Consider the following 15,300-nt stretch of genomic DNA (forward strand, 5'->3'; position numbering starts at 1 on the left):
ACAGAGTCGCTTGGCCTTGGTTCTTGGTTGGCGGAATAACCCCTCTGGTAAACTTATAAATGTTCTGTCACCACATCAAGCTGTATTTTGCCTCACGATTTTGTCCCGATTGACGAACGCGTTTGACTATGATTGGCGCACACAGTCGAACTAGTCGATCAACTCAAGTCCAGTGAGTATCCGATGAATGGCAATTTATGCAATTCTGAATTGCTGCTAAATGCTAAACTACGAATGAAGACATGTAAATACATGTTACTCAAACATAAGGACCATTTTTAATGTGAACATGTCCTGTCGTTGTTTGTTTATGCCATGAAGTGGCATCTCAAGTCCAACCAGAAGCCCAAGATATACAGAACTTTTTTGTTGTATCACTAATGTTTCAAGCAGCAACAAACAATACCATGAAGGAAATGATATAATGTGAACACTAATACACATCTTCACTGATCTGTATGTCAGTTATTTTACTTTTGAACTGTAAATTCTATGTAGGCTTCATTATCAACGTGCAAATAAATGAAAGGATACTGGTGACTAAGCAGTTATTCAGTTATAGGTTAATAAAAGCTCTACTTTATAATACATAATTACATACATAATTTAACAAATCATAAATGTGCACCTCCCCTTAACACAGTAAGAAAACAAACGCAAATAGAATGTCTTTCATTTTTTCTAATTTCCCTTGATCATTTGGCACTAAACAGTGTCTCGTTATAAATTTGAATAAAATGCCAATATGCATGGCTATAATTGGATATTATTAGGTGACACAACAGTACTGTGTTCCAGTGGGGAGAAAAATAGTGTAGTACATGTGGACTTTATTCAACATATTTACACCTGTTTTGGTAACCATTTGATTACTGAAAGCTGTATGTAACACAAATAACACAAATGTTTGGACAGGTGTTAAATTCCCATCCTTTCCACCCGTGCGTTTTGTAATTCTGTTTGACATAGAGTTTCTCCAACTTGTAATGACGACTTTTCTTTGTTAGCTGGTTTTTGTTCCAACTAATGTCTTGAAATGCTTAAATAACTTGAAAAAAATAATGATGTGATTACATATAAATGCTCCAGGATTATATGTGCCTTTAATATATTTTAATAAACCAATAACATTGTTGTTTTCTTCACACAAAATAAGTGATTGGCTTTTACGTACATGTCATGAGACGGGCATTTAGACCAATCAGATAAGACTAAGCATGGTGTTTGAGGAGCAATATGATCCATTTTTTTCCCACATGAACAGAGAATAAACTCTGTTCAGTCTATTTCATGTAATTACAAAGCATTGCATTACATAGGTCCTTTGGCCTAGAATAGAGCAGCTTGTTCTATTGTTGAAATTTCCTCCAAACAGCATTTTGTTTGTCCATAACCGATATGCCTTCTCCCCTGGATGATGTCATGGTACACAAAGTGCCTCTTGATCAAGAGTTTAGAGGGCAAGTTTAAAGTTTGGGAGGAAATGACTTACTTATTCTCACTGAAATATTATTGCGGTATATGTATAATTATTATTGAGTAAGGACCACTCTATGTGTAAGATGTCAACATTCACTGTGGCAGTTTATTTCACTAAAACAGAAGTACACAGTGACATTGATATGTTATATATACTGTATATATGTGTGTGTGTGTATACATATACATATATATATATATATATATATATATGTATATATAGCATGATCATTTGATATGTAGAGACAATTAATTTAAATATATTTTCACAGAAATGTCACTTTCAATGGGAAAATCAGGTAATCAGCCCTGCAGTACATTGCTATGCTTTCTTCTTCTTCTAGTCTGTTATCCTGTAGTCAATGAAAGATACATAGAGAGGTGGTCCAAGTTAATCAGCATAGGGTTGTGTCAGTGGCGTAGGTTTCGTTTGAACATTGGGGGGGACACATTAAGCCACATTAAGCCCCCATGAAATTTTGAGCGTCAAACACTTCATTTCCTGCATTCTGGTGAATTTCTATGCACCAATTTGTGCCTTTTCTGCATCAATTTATGGCAGAAATGTCATTATTTATGTAATGGAAAACACAAAGTTCAGGGGGACAAATTCACGTGTTCTAAATATTGAGGGGACATATCCCCTGGGTCCCCTTCGAAATTTACGCCTATGGGTTGTGTTCCTCTAAAGCTTATTTACCTTGCAATGTATATCATGCATCACCACTTTCAGCTTTGACAACTCTAATGTGAGTCCATCTATTCATCCATCAACATTTATTATATGCATCATGGCACTATTTCCTGAACTGAATGCATTGGCTATCTGATTAACGATGGGTTTGATAAGCAATCCGTGATAATCCCTCACCTTTCTGGGGAAATATGTTTCCTTATTTGATGTCAGTTTTAATGTTGTTGGCTGACGTTTTTTCCTAAGAAATCTCAGCAAAGGAGGATTAATCGACATCTGTCAAGCGCATTTTTTACCTTCCGCTGACCTCAGATTAGATTCCTTTCATTAACGAATCATGTTTCAAATATATTATATTGAGGTCAATGTGAAGACTGAATTATACGTGCAGTTAGTTAACATTTCATAAGTAATTTTGTTTGATTATGTGATTGTTCGCTTACTTAAAGAGGAAATTATTCATGGTTTTGTTCATTTTGTCCATTGGAGTGGTGATTTCTTCAGCTGATTACATATAAAACTCAACACATTTATAAGTGATTTCAGATTAAAAGGCACCATAAGGGGGGGGGGGGGGGGGGGGGGGGGGGGGTGGATAGGTTGTGTAGCCATGCACATTTAGAGACCAGCTCTGAGCGTGAGCTTTCGTTCAAAGGAAACACAGATTCCATTTGTTGGAAAGATATTTTCCCACAGGAATCTTAAACTAAACACTACTGATTATTTTCAAAAACAGTGTTTGTGACTTTGTTTGAATATACTCAATGAACTACCGGTGTGGCACTCTGAATTTCAAAAGCAAACAGACTAAATAACATAGTGAATTTTTTCCTCAAGGATGCTTCATAAAGAGCCAGCAATGGCCAGGTGTTGTATAAATATTGCATAAAGCCCCAACTATCCTCAAAAAATCTTGTACAGCAGGAATTCCAGCTATTTATTTATTAACCCAGTTACCCTAGCCTACGTGTCTGGATTGTGGGAGGAAACCGGAGAACTAGGGCCACCACTGCAGCACCGTGCCCCCCAAATGTATTCATGAATGAATGAATGAATCATTGCCTTTATATGACACTTTTCCGAACTCTCAAAGAGCGTTACAGTGATGGGTACTCACCTCACCCACCCAGCGTAGCTCCCACCTGAGTGATGCACGGCAGCCATTTTGTGCCAGAATGCTCACCACACATGAGCTAACATTATCATGCCCTGGCCACCACAGGGGACTTCTGAACAACTGAAGTAACTGTTTGAATCACTCTTATTTCAAACTCTTTTCATCGGTTCAACCAGAATACAGTATTGCAAAGGTCATTTGTTGTGTATACTCCATAGTGGTAGTCCATCCATCCATCCATCAATCCATTATCTATACCTGCTGATCCTGGACAGGGTTGTGGGTGGTGCTCGAGTCTATCCCAGCATGCATTGGGCAGGAGGCAGAAACATACCATGAACAGGCCACCAAATTGTAGTGCATTCCAGAAATTATTATTGGATGACTTATTATTATTTTGATGGATGTTGTCTGTGGGTGGAATTGTGTGGTGGTAATTGACAAAATATGAGCCATAACACCTGTCTCCTATATTTAAAATGTATTATAAATGTACTTGCTTTCAGTTTCATATTATCATTGTAATTTATGGAATATGCATAAACTACAGTTAATTAAATTTAAATAAAATTAAATCTCTCTCTGCCTCCTGTATTATCTTAGTGTACTACATATTTGTGTGATTTTAATGTAAGATTGTGCCTGTTAACCAGTTTATTTCACCCATTATAGGTCTATTAAATTGAATTTAATATTGAAAATATACCTAATACAATATAACATGATGACTGTGAATGCGGATTTAATATTTGTGATAAAGTGACAGGTAATTTCAAGATGGGCTCTTTAAAATCAGTTGGATTGATCAGAGATCCAAGGTAAGCTTTTCAGAAGCCCCGGCTGAACAAATGTAAACTTCTGCCATCTAGTGTCAGCCGCTCATATTGCATCCAATACTTTTTATTTACACAAACACCTGTAATTTAAAACAGAAAATATTTTTGATTCCCACTCATCAATGAACTCCTTCTCTGCAATAGCCAAATATATGTGAAAGAAAACAAACGCTGGTTTGCAAACAAAGGGACAATATTATAATACAAAGTGCAAAATAATTAAGATTGTTGTTCCATGCACTGAATACACACAGCTTTGGTCATCCCAGATAATAATAATAATAATAATAATAATAATAATAATAATAATAATATAACGACTACCATTAATCAAAAGATCTATTTTACTGCAGAACTCCGTAAAATAGTGATTCAAAACCATGCTCAAATGACAAAAACGCATCATACATTTGACTGAACAAAATAGCTGTATAATCTCTCTCTTGCTATAACGCCTGTGGTAGTGATAAAATACATTATTTTAGTAAAAAGCCAAAAAAACTGACCAAAAAAATGACAAGAGTGGGGTTTTAAATCCAAAAAGACAGCCAGAACTGGCGCCACTATTAATCAAAGACGGTACGTGTTGCGTGTAATGGGACACGCTTAGCACAGACGCTTTCGTAAAATTAACGCATGTAACTTGTGACAATCGATATTATAGCCCATCGGGATTTGTTCTGGAAGGTTTGACCTTTGCGTGACCCCGTTCTTTTTACTAGTATTTCCTGTTTGACGCCGACTGGAGAGGGTATGATATTTTTTTACTTTTATCTGAAAACGTTACCGTTAATAGTGATGAGCCTCTGAGACCTTTAGGTTAGTAAGAATGTAGCTATTTTTGGTCTTAACACGCATGACAGAATTGTCAAAATGTCCTTTTGTAATAACTTGCTGTTTGTCACAATTGTTTGAAGAAATACTGTCTTAAAGTACTATTTAGTAGTCGTAGTAACTTTAGCTAACACTGAAGCTTAGATTTAGTGCTATTTCACGTTTCGGTTAGCATATTCTTATCAATATACGTGTATAGGAAATAATTCGACATCAAGATTAACCTTTTTATCAGTTTTGCTTTTCCTTTGGTGAAAATAACACGATCATTATCTGAGTCTTCACCAGAAACTCATTGTCCTGTCTCTGTTATCTACAGGATGTGGAGTTTCATGCTTGTTTGCATGGCAGTCCTGGGCCCGCCGCAGGACTGCACCCTTCAGCCTAATGACTACGTCGCGAGAGAGGGCCGAGCGGAGCTTCAGAAGCTGCAAGGCTTTGCAGCGCAGCCCCGCTACGGCGCGTGCTGGTCGCGTGCGCTAGAGAAGATCCAGATGAGCTGCCAGGAATTCACCGAGGAGACACAGAGCAAACTCGCGCTGGCATTTACGCATTGTCATCTGCGCAGGTCTCTCTCTCTCTCTCTCTCTCTCTCTTTCATAGTCGCACACACACAATTGTCATAATTGAGGCAGCCTATTTTTAATATTGAAAATAGCATTTTCCCCTTTCTTGTTTTTATTTTATTTTTATTTTTATTTTGATTGATGCACATGTGTATTGATGCTTCCGTTATTTTCAATTATCATGTGAATGGCCTGCATCTTGTTGCTCTTTTAAAAATCTGTGTGCAGTTTAATGTGCCCTGCTGATCTAAATGACAGATGTCTGGTGTTTCCAATATAGGTCAGACCGGCCATTCCCCGAATGCACAGACAGCAGCGAGGTTCGGGAGTGCACACGGGACATGGACCCCGTCGCCTTCAACACCTACACAGAGTTTTTCACTCACGCTCACAGCATCTGCCATTACCTGCAGAGTGAGCGCTGGCAGGGCCAGGCGGAGAACACCATCCACAGGTGCGCCGAAGCTCTGAACACTTAGACGCATGCCAACCACCAGCGTGGGCACAGGGGCGCCAGCGTGGGCACAGGGGCGCCAGCGTGGGCCACAGCCACCTAAGTAGTGCCTTGGCCCACTGATTTTTCTTGCTTGGACCACCACACCCAATTGAGAATACCCGATTGTTTGTTGTATTTTATATTTTATTTTTATTGAAATTACTTTGGTTTTAGTGCTGAATGTGAAACACCTTGAGCTACATTTTTTGTATGAAAGCTGCTATATAAATAAAGTTTATTATTATTATTATTATTATTATTATTATTATTATTATTGATAATACCCACACAGGTAGTTCTGGCTTACGTAGCCCTATGCATGAAGGCCTAACTGTATGAATATGAATTGGGCTGAATGGCCTGTTCTCATAATCACTTTTCTTAATATTTCTGGCTATGCTGTTGATGCCACCCCTCAGTGTTCACCTGGACCGGTTGGGGGGGGGGGGTTGTCTGTCCTACGTGGCTCCCTGGTGCTAACAGGACCGGTCCTCCCGCAGGCTGACTGAGAGCTCGGCGGGCGTGGCCGAGCAGCTGGCGTCCACGCGGCGCGTGGCGGAGGACCTGGTGGAGGTCCAGAGCGCGGCCTTGAAGACCCAGGAGGCCATCCTGCGCAACGGGGAGGAGCTCAAGCACACGCTGCACGACTCCGCGCAAGGTGGCAGCCGTAATCTCACGCGTTTTCTCACAATCACAGCTGATTTTTGGGTTCTTGGGTGTTCCCAACTGCTGGCAGTTCAGATCCCTCCCAGCTTGCAGTTCTCCTGTTTTGGTTTTTGCGTAGATACAACACTTTGCCACTGTTGAGTTGCAGGAGGATTTTTACATTATAATTTTTTGTGAATGGGGGCAGGGCGGGGTTGGGGCTGGATCAAGACCTGTTGAAGCTTATAGTGTGTGTTCAGTCTGATGTACCAAATTGGTTAAATCTGTGGGTGCTGTAATGATTGATTTCATGATTGAGTCTTACATCGCCACCATTGCCCTTGACTTACCCGTGTGGGGTTTTAGGCCAGGATTGCTGTTACGCTTACCTGACCAATGAATTTTGAAATGTACTGTTTAGCACTGTACTGTAAGCATAAGGAGAAAACGTTGCTATTCATTTCTCAATACCAGACTGGCTTATAGAACCGCCGAAATATAACAGCTGTAATGCAGCATTTGAGCATCCGATTTTGATGACGCGATCTCTCTGTTTCTCTTTTTGTGGTGGCGATCCCTGTATTTCAGGCCGGGTTTTTTGTTTCCCTGTTTTCTGCAGGGGTCAGGGAGGTGTTCTCGCATATCCAGGACACGGCGCGGGAGCAGCAGCTGGCCTTCTCCGCCATCTTCAGCCGCGTGGCGTACCTGCAGAGCTTCGTCATGTCGGAGTCGCACACGCTGAGCTCCCTGCTGTACAACGCCCTGGGGCTGTGCGCCGCCTTCCTGCTCACCGCCACGCGCCGCACCGCCGGGGCCCGGTGGGTCACACCCCGCCAAATCCGCTATGCCTCGGGGGGCGGGGGGGAGGGGAGGGGAGGGGGGGAGGGGATAGGGAGCCACGTTATTGCTGCTCGTTGTTTCCTTGTATCGACCCATGTTTGCTGATCTGTTGCCTGTCTGTGAGTTTTTGGAGTTGTGTGTATGGCCTGGGTGAGCTGCAAATGAATTGCCCTACTTGGGATCAATAAAGTTGTCTGAATTTGAATCTAAATCTGAATCGTTCACCACCCCAGTATTTTCACATGAATTCATTGCTAGACTAGCTAGTATGCATTGTGAGGCTTTGCTGCTTCACTACACACAACTAGTAGGAGGACCAGCAGTGTGTCTCGCCCCCACAGTTGAAACGTGGGGGGGGGGGTTTGGGGGAGACAGGGTGCCATGTCACCCTCCCAGTATTTTCACATGAATTCATTACTAGACTAGCTAGTACGCTTGTGAGGCTTGATGCTTGACTATGCGCTGATGGGAGGACCAGGAGTGTGTCTCCCCCCCACACAGTTAAAAATGTGTGTGCAGTTTAATGCACCCTACTGCTCTCTGCTCTTTATCATTGTGATGTTGCAGTGATAAAAAATTTTCAACTCTCGTAATGGCCAAATCGGTTCAGTCGGTTGTGGTGTAAAATGTCCAAACACTTCTCTAAAACTGCTACGGTTGCAAAGCGATTGGTAGATTACTTGGGGTGAGGAGAGTTTCTGTGATTAATTTCCCTTTTACATTTTTTTTTGTCCAGGTTAGTCCTTTTCGGCTTGGTGGCTGTGAATGTGTACCTGGAGAGGACAATATGCAGGACCGTGCTCGAGTCTACAGACCCTGGGTATCTACAGATGGTCAGTACTGGGGAACTGACCATGTTGAAAGACTGAATGGCTCTAGTGCTGCTTGATGTTACAGGGAACAGTGAAGATCGCACTGTAAAGGTCCACATGAAGCAATGCGGAACAGAGCAGGGATTCTTGCACTTGGTCCAGGGGGACCCCTGTGTTTGCTGGTTTTTGTTACAGCCAATATCTTGATCGATCTGTTGTTGAAAACAGGCATTTAATTTCTTCATGATGTTTTCCTTACACATTATTATTTAATCGATTTTGTTTCGGTGACCAGTTGTCAACGCTTTCAGAAATTTGGACCACGCTTATTCAACCATTTCAAGTTTATTTTATCATTAAAACAATTCTAAAGAAATAATTTGGAACTTTACATAGGATGAAAGCATTACTGAGGTTGATTGGGCTGATGAAAAGTCTTGGCACATGAGATGCATCATTATTATTCTTGGCGTGCAAAGACACACATCCGACATAATGAGACATGAGAGATTAAATTATTTTTTAAATTCCTTGAAAGCCATTAAGAAGCGTCTAATCAAGAACAATTAACAGCTCATTAAAAATTCAGGGGTTGATTTTGTGGTTAGAATGAAAACCAGCATTGGTGGTCCCCAGATCCAAGATTTAGAACCCCTGGAGGCAGTAGGAAGTTAATAACATGGGTAGCCTTGGTCCCAATACTCAAGGGCACAGGTTCAGTTTACAAAATTTTGGGGGGCGGGTTACTGCCACTGAAGGGCTAAGTGTAAAATGAGATTACTATGAAGCTACTTTAAAGAGTCAGTTTGGTAGAAAGCCCTGGGATTGATTGGTCAGACGCTGCATGCAGTGCTCACCGTTAGACGGGAGTGTAGTATAATGGGTAAGGGACTGGGCTTGTAACCTACAGGTTGCAGGTTTGATTCCTGGACAGGACACTGCCGTTGTAACCTTGAGCAAGGTGCTTAACCTGCATTGCTTCAGTATATATCCAGCTGTATGAATTGATGCAAAGTGAATGCTGTGTGAATGTAAGTAAGTAATATAAGTTGTTCTGGATAAGAGCATCTGCATTACAGGCATTTAGCAGACGCTCTTATCCAGAGCGACTTACACAACTTTTTACACAAGCATTTAAATTGTATCCATTTATACAGCTGGATATATACTGAAACAAGTACCTTGCTCAAGGGTACAGTGGCTGTGTCCTACTGGGGAATCGAACCTATGACCTTCAGGTTCCTTACCCATTACACTACACTGCCGCTCCTGTCTGCTAAATCGTGCTAGCGTGCACCTGCACAGGTGTAATGTAATGTAATGTAAGTTGCTCTGGATGAGAGCGCATGCTAAATCGTGTTAGCGTGTGCCTGCACAGGTGTAATGTTTTGTAATGTAAGTCGCTGTGGATAAGAGCTGCTAAATGGCGCTAGCGTGTTCCCGCTAAATGGCGTTACCCTGTCCCTGCGCAGGAGCGCGCCGCCCTGCTGGTGGGGCTGCTCCGGCGGGCCATGGTTCTGCTCGGGCTGCTGGTGCTGGTGTACTCCGCCGCGCGGTTCCGCGACGCGAGGCTGGAGAGCCTGGAGATCCTGGCCCGGCTGAAGGAGACCCAGTCCGACCTTCACCTGGCCTTGCAGCGAGCTGGTGACCTCTATCGCTCTCTCTCTCTCTCTCTCTCTCTCTCTCTCTCTCTCTCTCTCTCTCTCTCTCTCTCTCTCTCACCTCTGTCCCTTACAACGAGCTGGTGACCTCGCTCTCTCTCTCTCTCTCTCTCTCACTCAAATTCAAATTCAAATTCAAATGCTTTATTGGCATGACATATTTAAAAATACATATTGCCAAAGCGTAGTGACAACAGCAATCAACTAAGTAAGAATATATAATCAAAAGGAAAAAGAAGACAAGCAGCATCAATGATAACAGCACAAATGATAGGAACATAATACTTATCTATTAACTGAATTAAACTAATTATATTATATACATGCACACATACACACACATACATATATGTATATATATATATACATACATATACACATATACATATATATATACACATATATGTACATATATACATACGCACATACATACACACACACATATACATACGCACACATATACATACAAACAAATATGTATATATACACCCACACATACATATGTTTGCCGGATGCTCACCCACTGTCCCTCAGGCTGTGACAGGCAAAAACGTATCTAGCTGCGAGTGAGGCTGTCGCTCCTTCTCCTAATAGAACTCGCAGCTTTTCGTCGTTTGTTAGGGAGGGAAATTTGTTTAGGGATGTTGAATTTAGGATCTTATTAAAATATGTTTCCCTTATCTGCGAATATTTTTCACAATATAACAGGAAGTGCATCTCTGTCTCTACCTCTCCTGTCTTGCAGTGACCACATATACGTTCTTCTTTGGGTAGCCATGTTTTTTTGTGCCTTCCTTTTTCAATTGCTAAGGTGTGGTCACTGAGCCTGTACTTGGTCAGGATTTGTCTCTGCTTTGTATCTCTGACAGAGAAGAGATACTCTGCCAAATTGTATTCTCTGTTTAGGGCCAAGTAGCAATTAAGTTTATTTTGTGTTTTGGTTTCATTATTCCAGTGTTCCAGATAGGCATCTTTTGTTTGTTTAATTATTTGGTTTACTCTAATTTCTGGTCTGAGTTTGGTCAGTGTTTGGTTTTAGTTGGTTAGTCAGTCTCATGACCAGCTGACTGAGAGCCCACTCTCTCTCTCTCTCTCTCTCTCTCTCTCTCTCTCACTCTCTCTCTCTCTCTCTCTCTCTCTCTCTCTCTCTCTCTCACCTCTGTCTCTTACAGCGAGCTGGTGACCTCTATCGCTCTCTCTCTCTCTCTCTCTCACTCTCTCTCTCTCTCTCACTCTCTCTCTCTCACTCTCTCTCTCTCTCTCTCTCTCTCTCACTCACCTCTGTCCCTTGCAGCGAGCTGGTTACATCTCTTTCTCTCATCCACTCCCTCTCTCTCTCTCTCTCTCCCTCTCACCTCTGTCCCTTACAACGAGCTGGTGACCTCGCTCTCTCTCTCTCTCTCTCTCTCTCCCTCTCACCGCTGTCCCTTACAACGAGCTGGTGACCTCTCTCTCTCTCTCTCTCTCTCTCACTCTCTCTCTCTCTCTCTCTCACTCTCTCTCTCTCTCTCTCTCTCTCTCTCTCTCTCTCTCTCTCACTCTCTCTCTCTCTCTCTCTCTCTCTCACTCACTCTCTCACCTCTGTCCCTTACAGCGAGCTGGTGACCTCTCTCTCTCTCTCTCTCTCTCTCTCTCTCTCTCACTCTCTCACCTCTGTCCCTTACAACGAGCTGGTGACCTCTCTCTTTCTCTCATCCACTCCCTCTCTCTGCCCCCCTTCTTCCTCTCCTCCTCTCTCTTTCCCCCTATCTCCCTCTCTCCTCTCTCTCCCTCTCACCTCTGTCCCTTACAACGAGCTGGTGACCTCTCTCTCTCTCTTTCTCTCTCTCACCGTCTCCCTCCCCCCCTCTCCCTCTTCACTCTCTCCCCTCTCTCTCTCCCTTTCCCCATCTCTCTTCTCTCTCACCCTCTCCTCCTCTCTCTCTCCCCCTATCTCCCTTTCCCCCTCTCTCCTTTCTCTCCCCCCTCTCTCTCTGCCCCCATCTCCCTCTCTCCTCTCTCTCCCTTTCCTCTTCCCTTCTTCTCTCTTCTCTCTCTCTCCCTTTCTCTCACCCTCTCTTCCTCCCTTCTCTCTCGTTCTCTCTGTCTGTCTCTGTCTGTCTCTCTCTCCCATCTCCCTTAATTGTACTTTTGTTGTATTTTATGTGTGTCTGCATCCGTTTATGTATGTGAATGTTTGTATCCTGTGTAATGTAAAACATTGGGCCTCATTCACAAAACTTTTCTTAAATCATTCTTACATTAAAAATGTTCCTATGAAAAACCCATATGGGATTCATGATACACATGCAGGTCTTTGTTTTTGTGCATATCCCAGGTGTTTGAGGTGATGAATGCTGACTGTTTGTAAATTTTAGGCCCACCTCCTGTGATTAGCAAAAGAAAAAAGCCATTAATAAATACAGACGAAAAATGGTGAATGCCAAATTGTTCATGGAAACGTTCTTACATCTAGTTTTCGATCAAATATGACCGTACGCATGTTTCGTGAATGAGGCCCATTGTGTGTATGTATGTATTTTTTACAGTCTCTGGTATGTACAGTAGATGCCTGAATTGTCCTCTGAGTTTGTTTTTGCCCGCTCAGAAAGCCTCACAGAGGCAGCGGACGCGGTGCAAAGGATGATGGGACGGGTGGAGAGGGTGAGGGAGGAAAGCAGGAGGACTCGGGAGGAAGATGGGGCTCTGGACAGGGTGGTGCACGAGCTGTCCGTCATCCTGCCCACCCCCGATCATACCGATGTGATGTCCGTGTCGAAGATGCCCTCCCTCTGTGACCCTACTGAGGGTGAGTTCCCCACAGAGCAGCGACAGGCTGCTGGGCTGTGCAGTTGGGTTCAGAAGAGTGAGCTTATGAAACATGAGAGGCCCTTTTTCCAACTTAACTTCTTATTTATACATCCTCCAAAGCAAGCCTGCACATAACTGGGGGCAGGCGGGGGGGGGGGGGGGGGGGGGGGGGGGGGGGGGGGGGGGGGTCAGGAGAGCTTTCAGGGGCTTTGTCACCAGATAGCGTCCAAGAGAGGACAGGAATATTGGCATCACCCCCCCCCCCCCCTTCCCGCCAGTTCACTAATACTAACCCTGCCCCAGTCAGCAATGACAACTACTGCTACTGGACCCTAAGGGGGGAGGGGAGGAGATAAAATTTTGCATAGGGTCCTTAAAAAGGTCAGGGGTGGCAGTGCTCCAGGGAGAGGTGTTCGCCCTGTGTGGTGAGGCATGAGGACTAGACATGTGACAGGAAGTTTACCACCGCAGACTCTGCCTCCTCTAGATTTACCCTCCTACCCAAAATCACACACAAAACTCATGTAATGGGAACTTACATTATTTATCTCAACCGTCTTTATATACAGCAGATTCAGTCCAATTAACTGCAGTTTGCATCAGATAAACACTGCTTATAAATCCCTGAAGTTCCCTCAGCAGTTTTTTTTTGTTTGTTTTAAAAAACAATTTGCTCATGCCATTAAACACAAAGCTCTCATTAATGCTGTTCTCTTTGGATTGTACATAATTTGAAAATCTTAAAACAACGTGCCGTCTATCCCCAGACGATTATACACAGTAACATTAAACATTTAGTCTAATGGATTTTTACTTTTTTTAACATACAAATGCTGCAGATAATGTCAGTGATGTGACAGGAGTTTGACTGTCGTGGGTTTGTGTTGGCACAGCTCGCCATGGCGACGGTGGCTCAGGACTGGCGCACGGCGCGGCGGAAATCCCGCGCAAGCGTGGGCGGCGCCGGTCCTCGGCCTATCAGCACAGCCCCTGCCCCGCCTTGGTCTACAGTGTGCTGGTGGAGGACAGTCAGGTAGGCCTCACACACACACACATGCAAACTCACACTCACACACACACACACACACACACACACATGCACACACACACACATGCAAACACATGCACACACACACACACACGCACACACACACACAGGCAACAACACACAGATGCACAAACAAACAAACACACACACGCACATCTCTGAAATAACATCACCTGGGAAACTATAATCAATAACGTGCTGTAATGTGGCAGTGTGGTATAACCTAAAGGTTGCAGGTTCGATTCCCAGGTAGGACACTGCCATCGTACCCCTGGTGCGAGGTGCTCAGCTTGTATTGCTTCAGTAAAAATATCTGTCTGCATCAATGGGTTTAGCCAGGTAAAAACTATAAGAGCGTCTGCTAAATGCCTGCAGTGTAATTCAATGTAACGATGCTATGTAACTATTCCTATTAGCGGTCGCTAACGCCGTTCTGCCCAACCGTCCACAGTCACGCTACAACCTCCGGAGCCGCAGGTCCCTGTCCGGGGGGGCGTCACTCCTGGAGATACACACCTGAACATGCACACCTGAGAGCGCGGTCGCTAACCACGGGCGCTAACCGCGGGCGCAGTCTTCCTCATCCCTGAGCGGTCGAAATGGCATGATGGGTATTAATTCTGCCTTTTTTTTTTGGGCTGCCCTTAAATCAGGTTTTTGCAGCTTAACACATACTCTGTGCCAATAAGGATAATGTGTACCATCATACGCTAGTGAACGGTGGTGTGAGCACGTTGAATATGTGTCTGATATCAAGTTGTCAGGATTTTTGCTGGGTCAGGTGGACTCGGCTGTGTGTGCCTTTGTGTGTGCTGCGAGTGTTTTTACAAATTGTCGTTTAAACTTAACTTATAACTTAATGACTGAACTGCATGTGCCGTGCACAGATCACACGTCAGGTCTCATCCAATCAGTGGTTTTGACCTTGTTTTTTTAATGTGGTGTTCACTTTGTTTTTATCTCAATAAATGTCACGTGAATAAATAAATATTTTATCTAAATAAATATCTCCCCATAACCTCTTAGAGTAGAGCTTCGCTCGGTGTGTGATTTGTGATCCATGTCATAAAGGTTAAGTGCATATTTTTTCAATACTGTTTTTTCTTGGACTACATAACTATAAGTGAAGCATTTTTTTAATTAAAAAAAAATGACAGTAACTGTTTATGTTCAAAATATAAATTTAAAGGCCACAACCTTTTCGTTTCTCTTAAAAAAACCCAAGGTACAAAACAAGCTGGCTCAAAACTCAGGGTTTGACTAAACCATGGATTTGGAGAACCGTTGCACCCCAATTGACTAGGCTACAGATGGAAGATATTTAAAACACTGTACTTGCCATTTGTACTTGGATGCATCTGTTACTACTGCAAACATCTAATATTAAATTCCAATAAGTAACAATCAAGCAAATCACATTCTGATATCAAAATAAGGTGTAATGTTAGTGTTACAGCCTCAACCTCAGATGCATGGTGCACA

At 43.0% G+C, this 15,300-nt stretch overlaps 1 protein-coding gene across 3 annotated transcripts; it reads left to right on the forward strand.

Moving 5' to 3' along the window:
- Positions 1 to 28: 28 nt before the first annotated feature.
- On the forward strand, positions 29 to 14,849 carry LOC118207509. 3 transcript variants are annotated; one of them, XM_035381166.1, is made up of 10 exons: positions 29 to 172; positions 5,280 to 5,528; positions 5,807 to 5,980; positions 6,523 to 6,680; positions 7,287 to 7,485; positions 8,244 to 8,340; positions 9,792 to 9,963; positions 12,568 to 12,768; positions 13,664 to 13,803; positions 14,270 to 14,849. In XM_035381166.1, the coding sequence occupies exons 1-10, from the start codon at positions 129 to 131 to the stop codon at positions 14,336 to 14,338; spliced, it is 1,503 nt and encodes a 500-aa protein (XP_035237057.1). In that variant the 5' UTR covers positions 29 to 128; the 3' UTR covers positions 14,339 to 14,849. The 3 variants fall into 3 exon arrangements, with proteins under 3 accessions (XP_035237057.1, XP_035237058.1, XP_035237059.1); XM_035381167.1 differs by lacking the exon at positions 29 to 172 and adding an exon at positions 4,782 to 4,877; XM_035381168.1 differs by lacking the exon at positions 29 to 172 and adding an exon at positions 4,884 to 4,945.
- The last annotated feature ends 451 nt before the right edge of the window (positions 14,850 to 15,300 follow it).

The sequence above is a fragment of the Anguilla anguilla genome, chromosome 11 (assembly GCF_013347855.1).
Source record: "Anguilla anguilla isolate fAngAng1 chromosome 11, fAngAng1.pri, whole genome shotgun sequence".
Classification (NCBI taxonomy): Eukaryota; Metazoa; Chordata; class Actinopteri; order Anguilliformes; family Anguillidae; genus Anguilla; species Anguilla anguilla.

Coding starts and splice junctions, on each gene's coding strand:
- LOC118207509 (XM_035381166.1), top strand. CDS start 129: ATGATTGGCGCACACAGTCGAACTAGTCGATCAACTCAAGTCCA. Junction 5,981..6,522: donor GCGGAGAACACCATCCACAG/GTGCGCCGAAGC, acceptor GTCCTCCCGCAG/GCTGACTGAGAGCTCGGCGG. Junction 13,804..14,269: donor TGCTGGTGGAGGACAGTCAG/GTAGGCCTCACA, acceptor AACCGTCCACAG/TCACGCTACAACCTCCGGAG.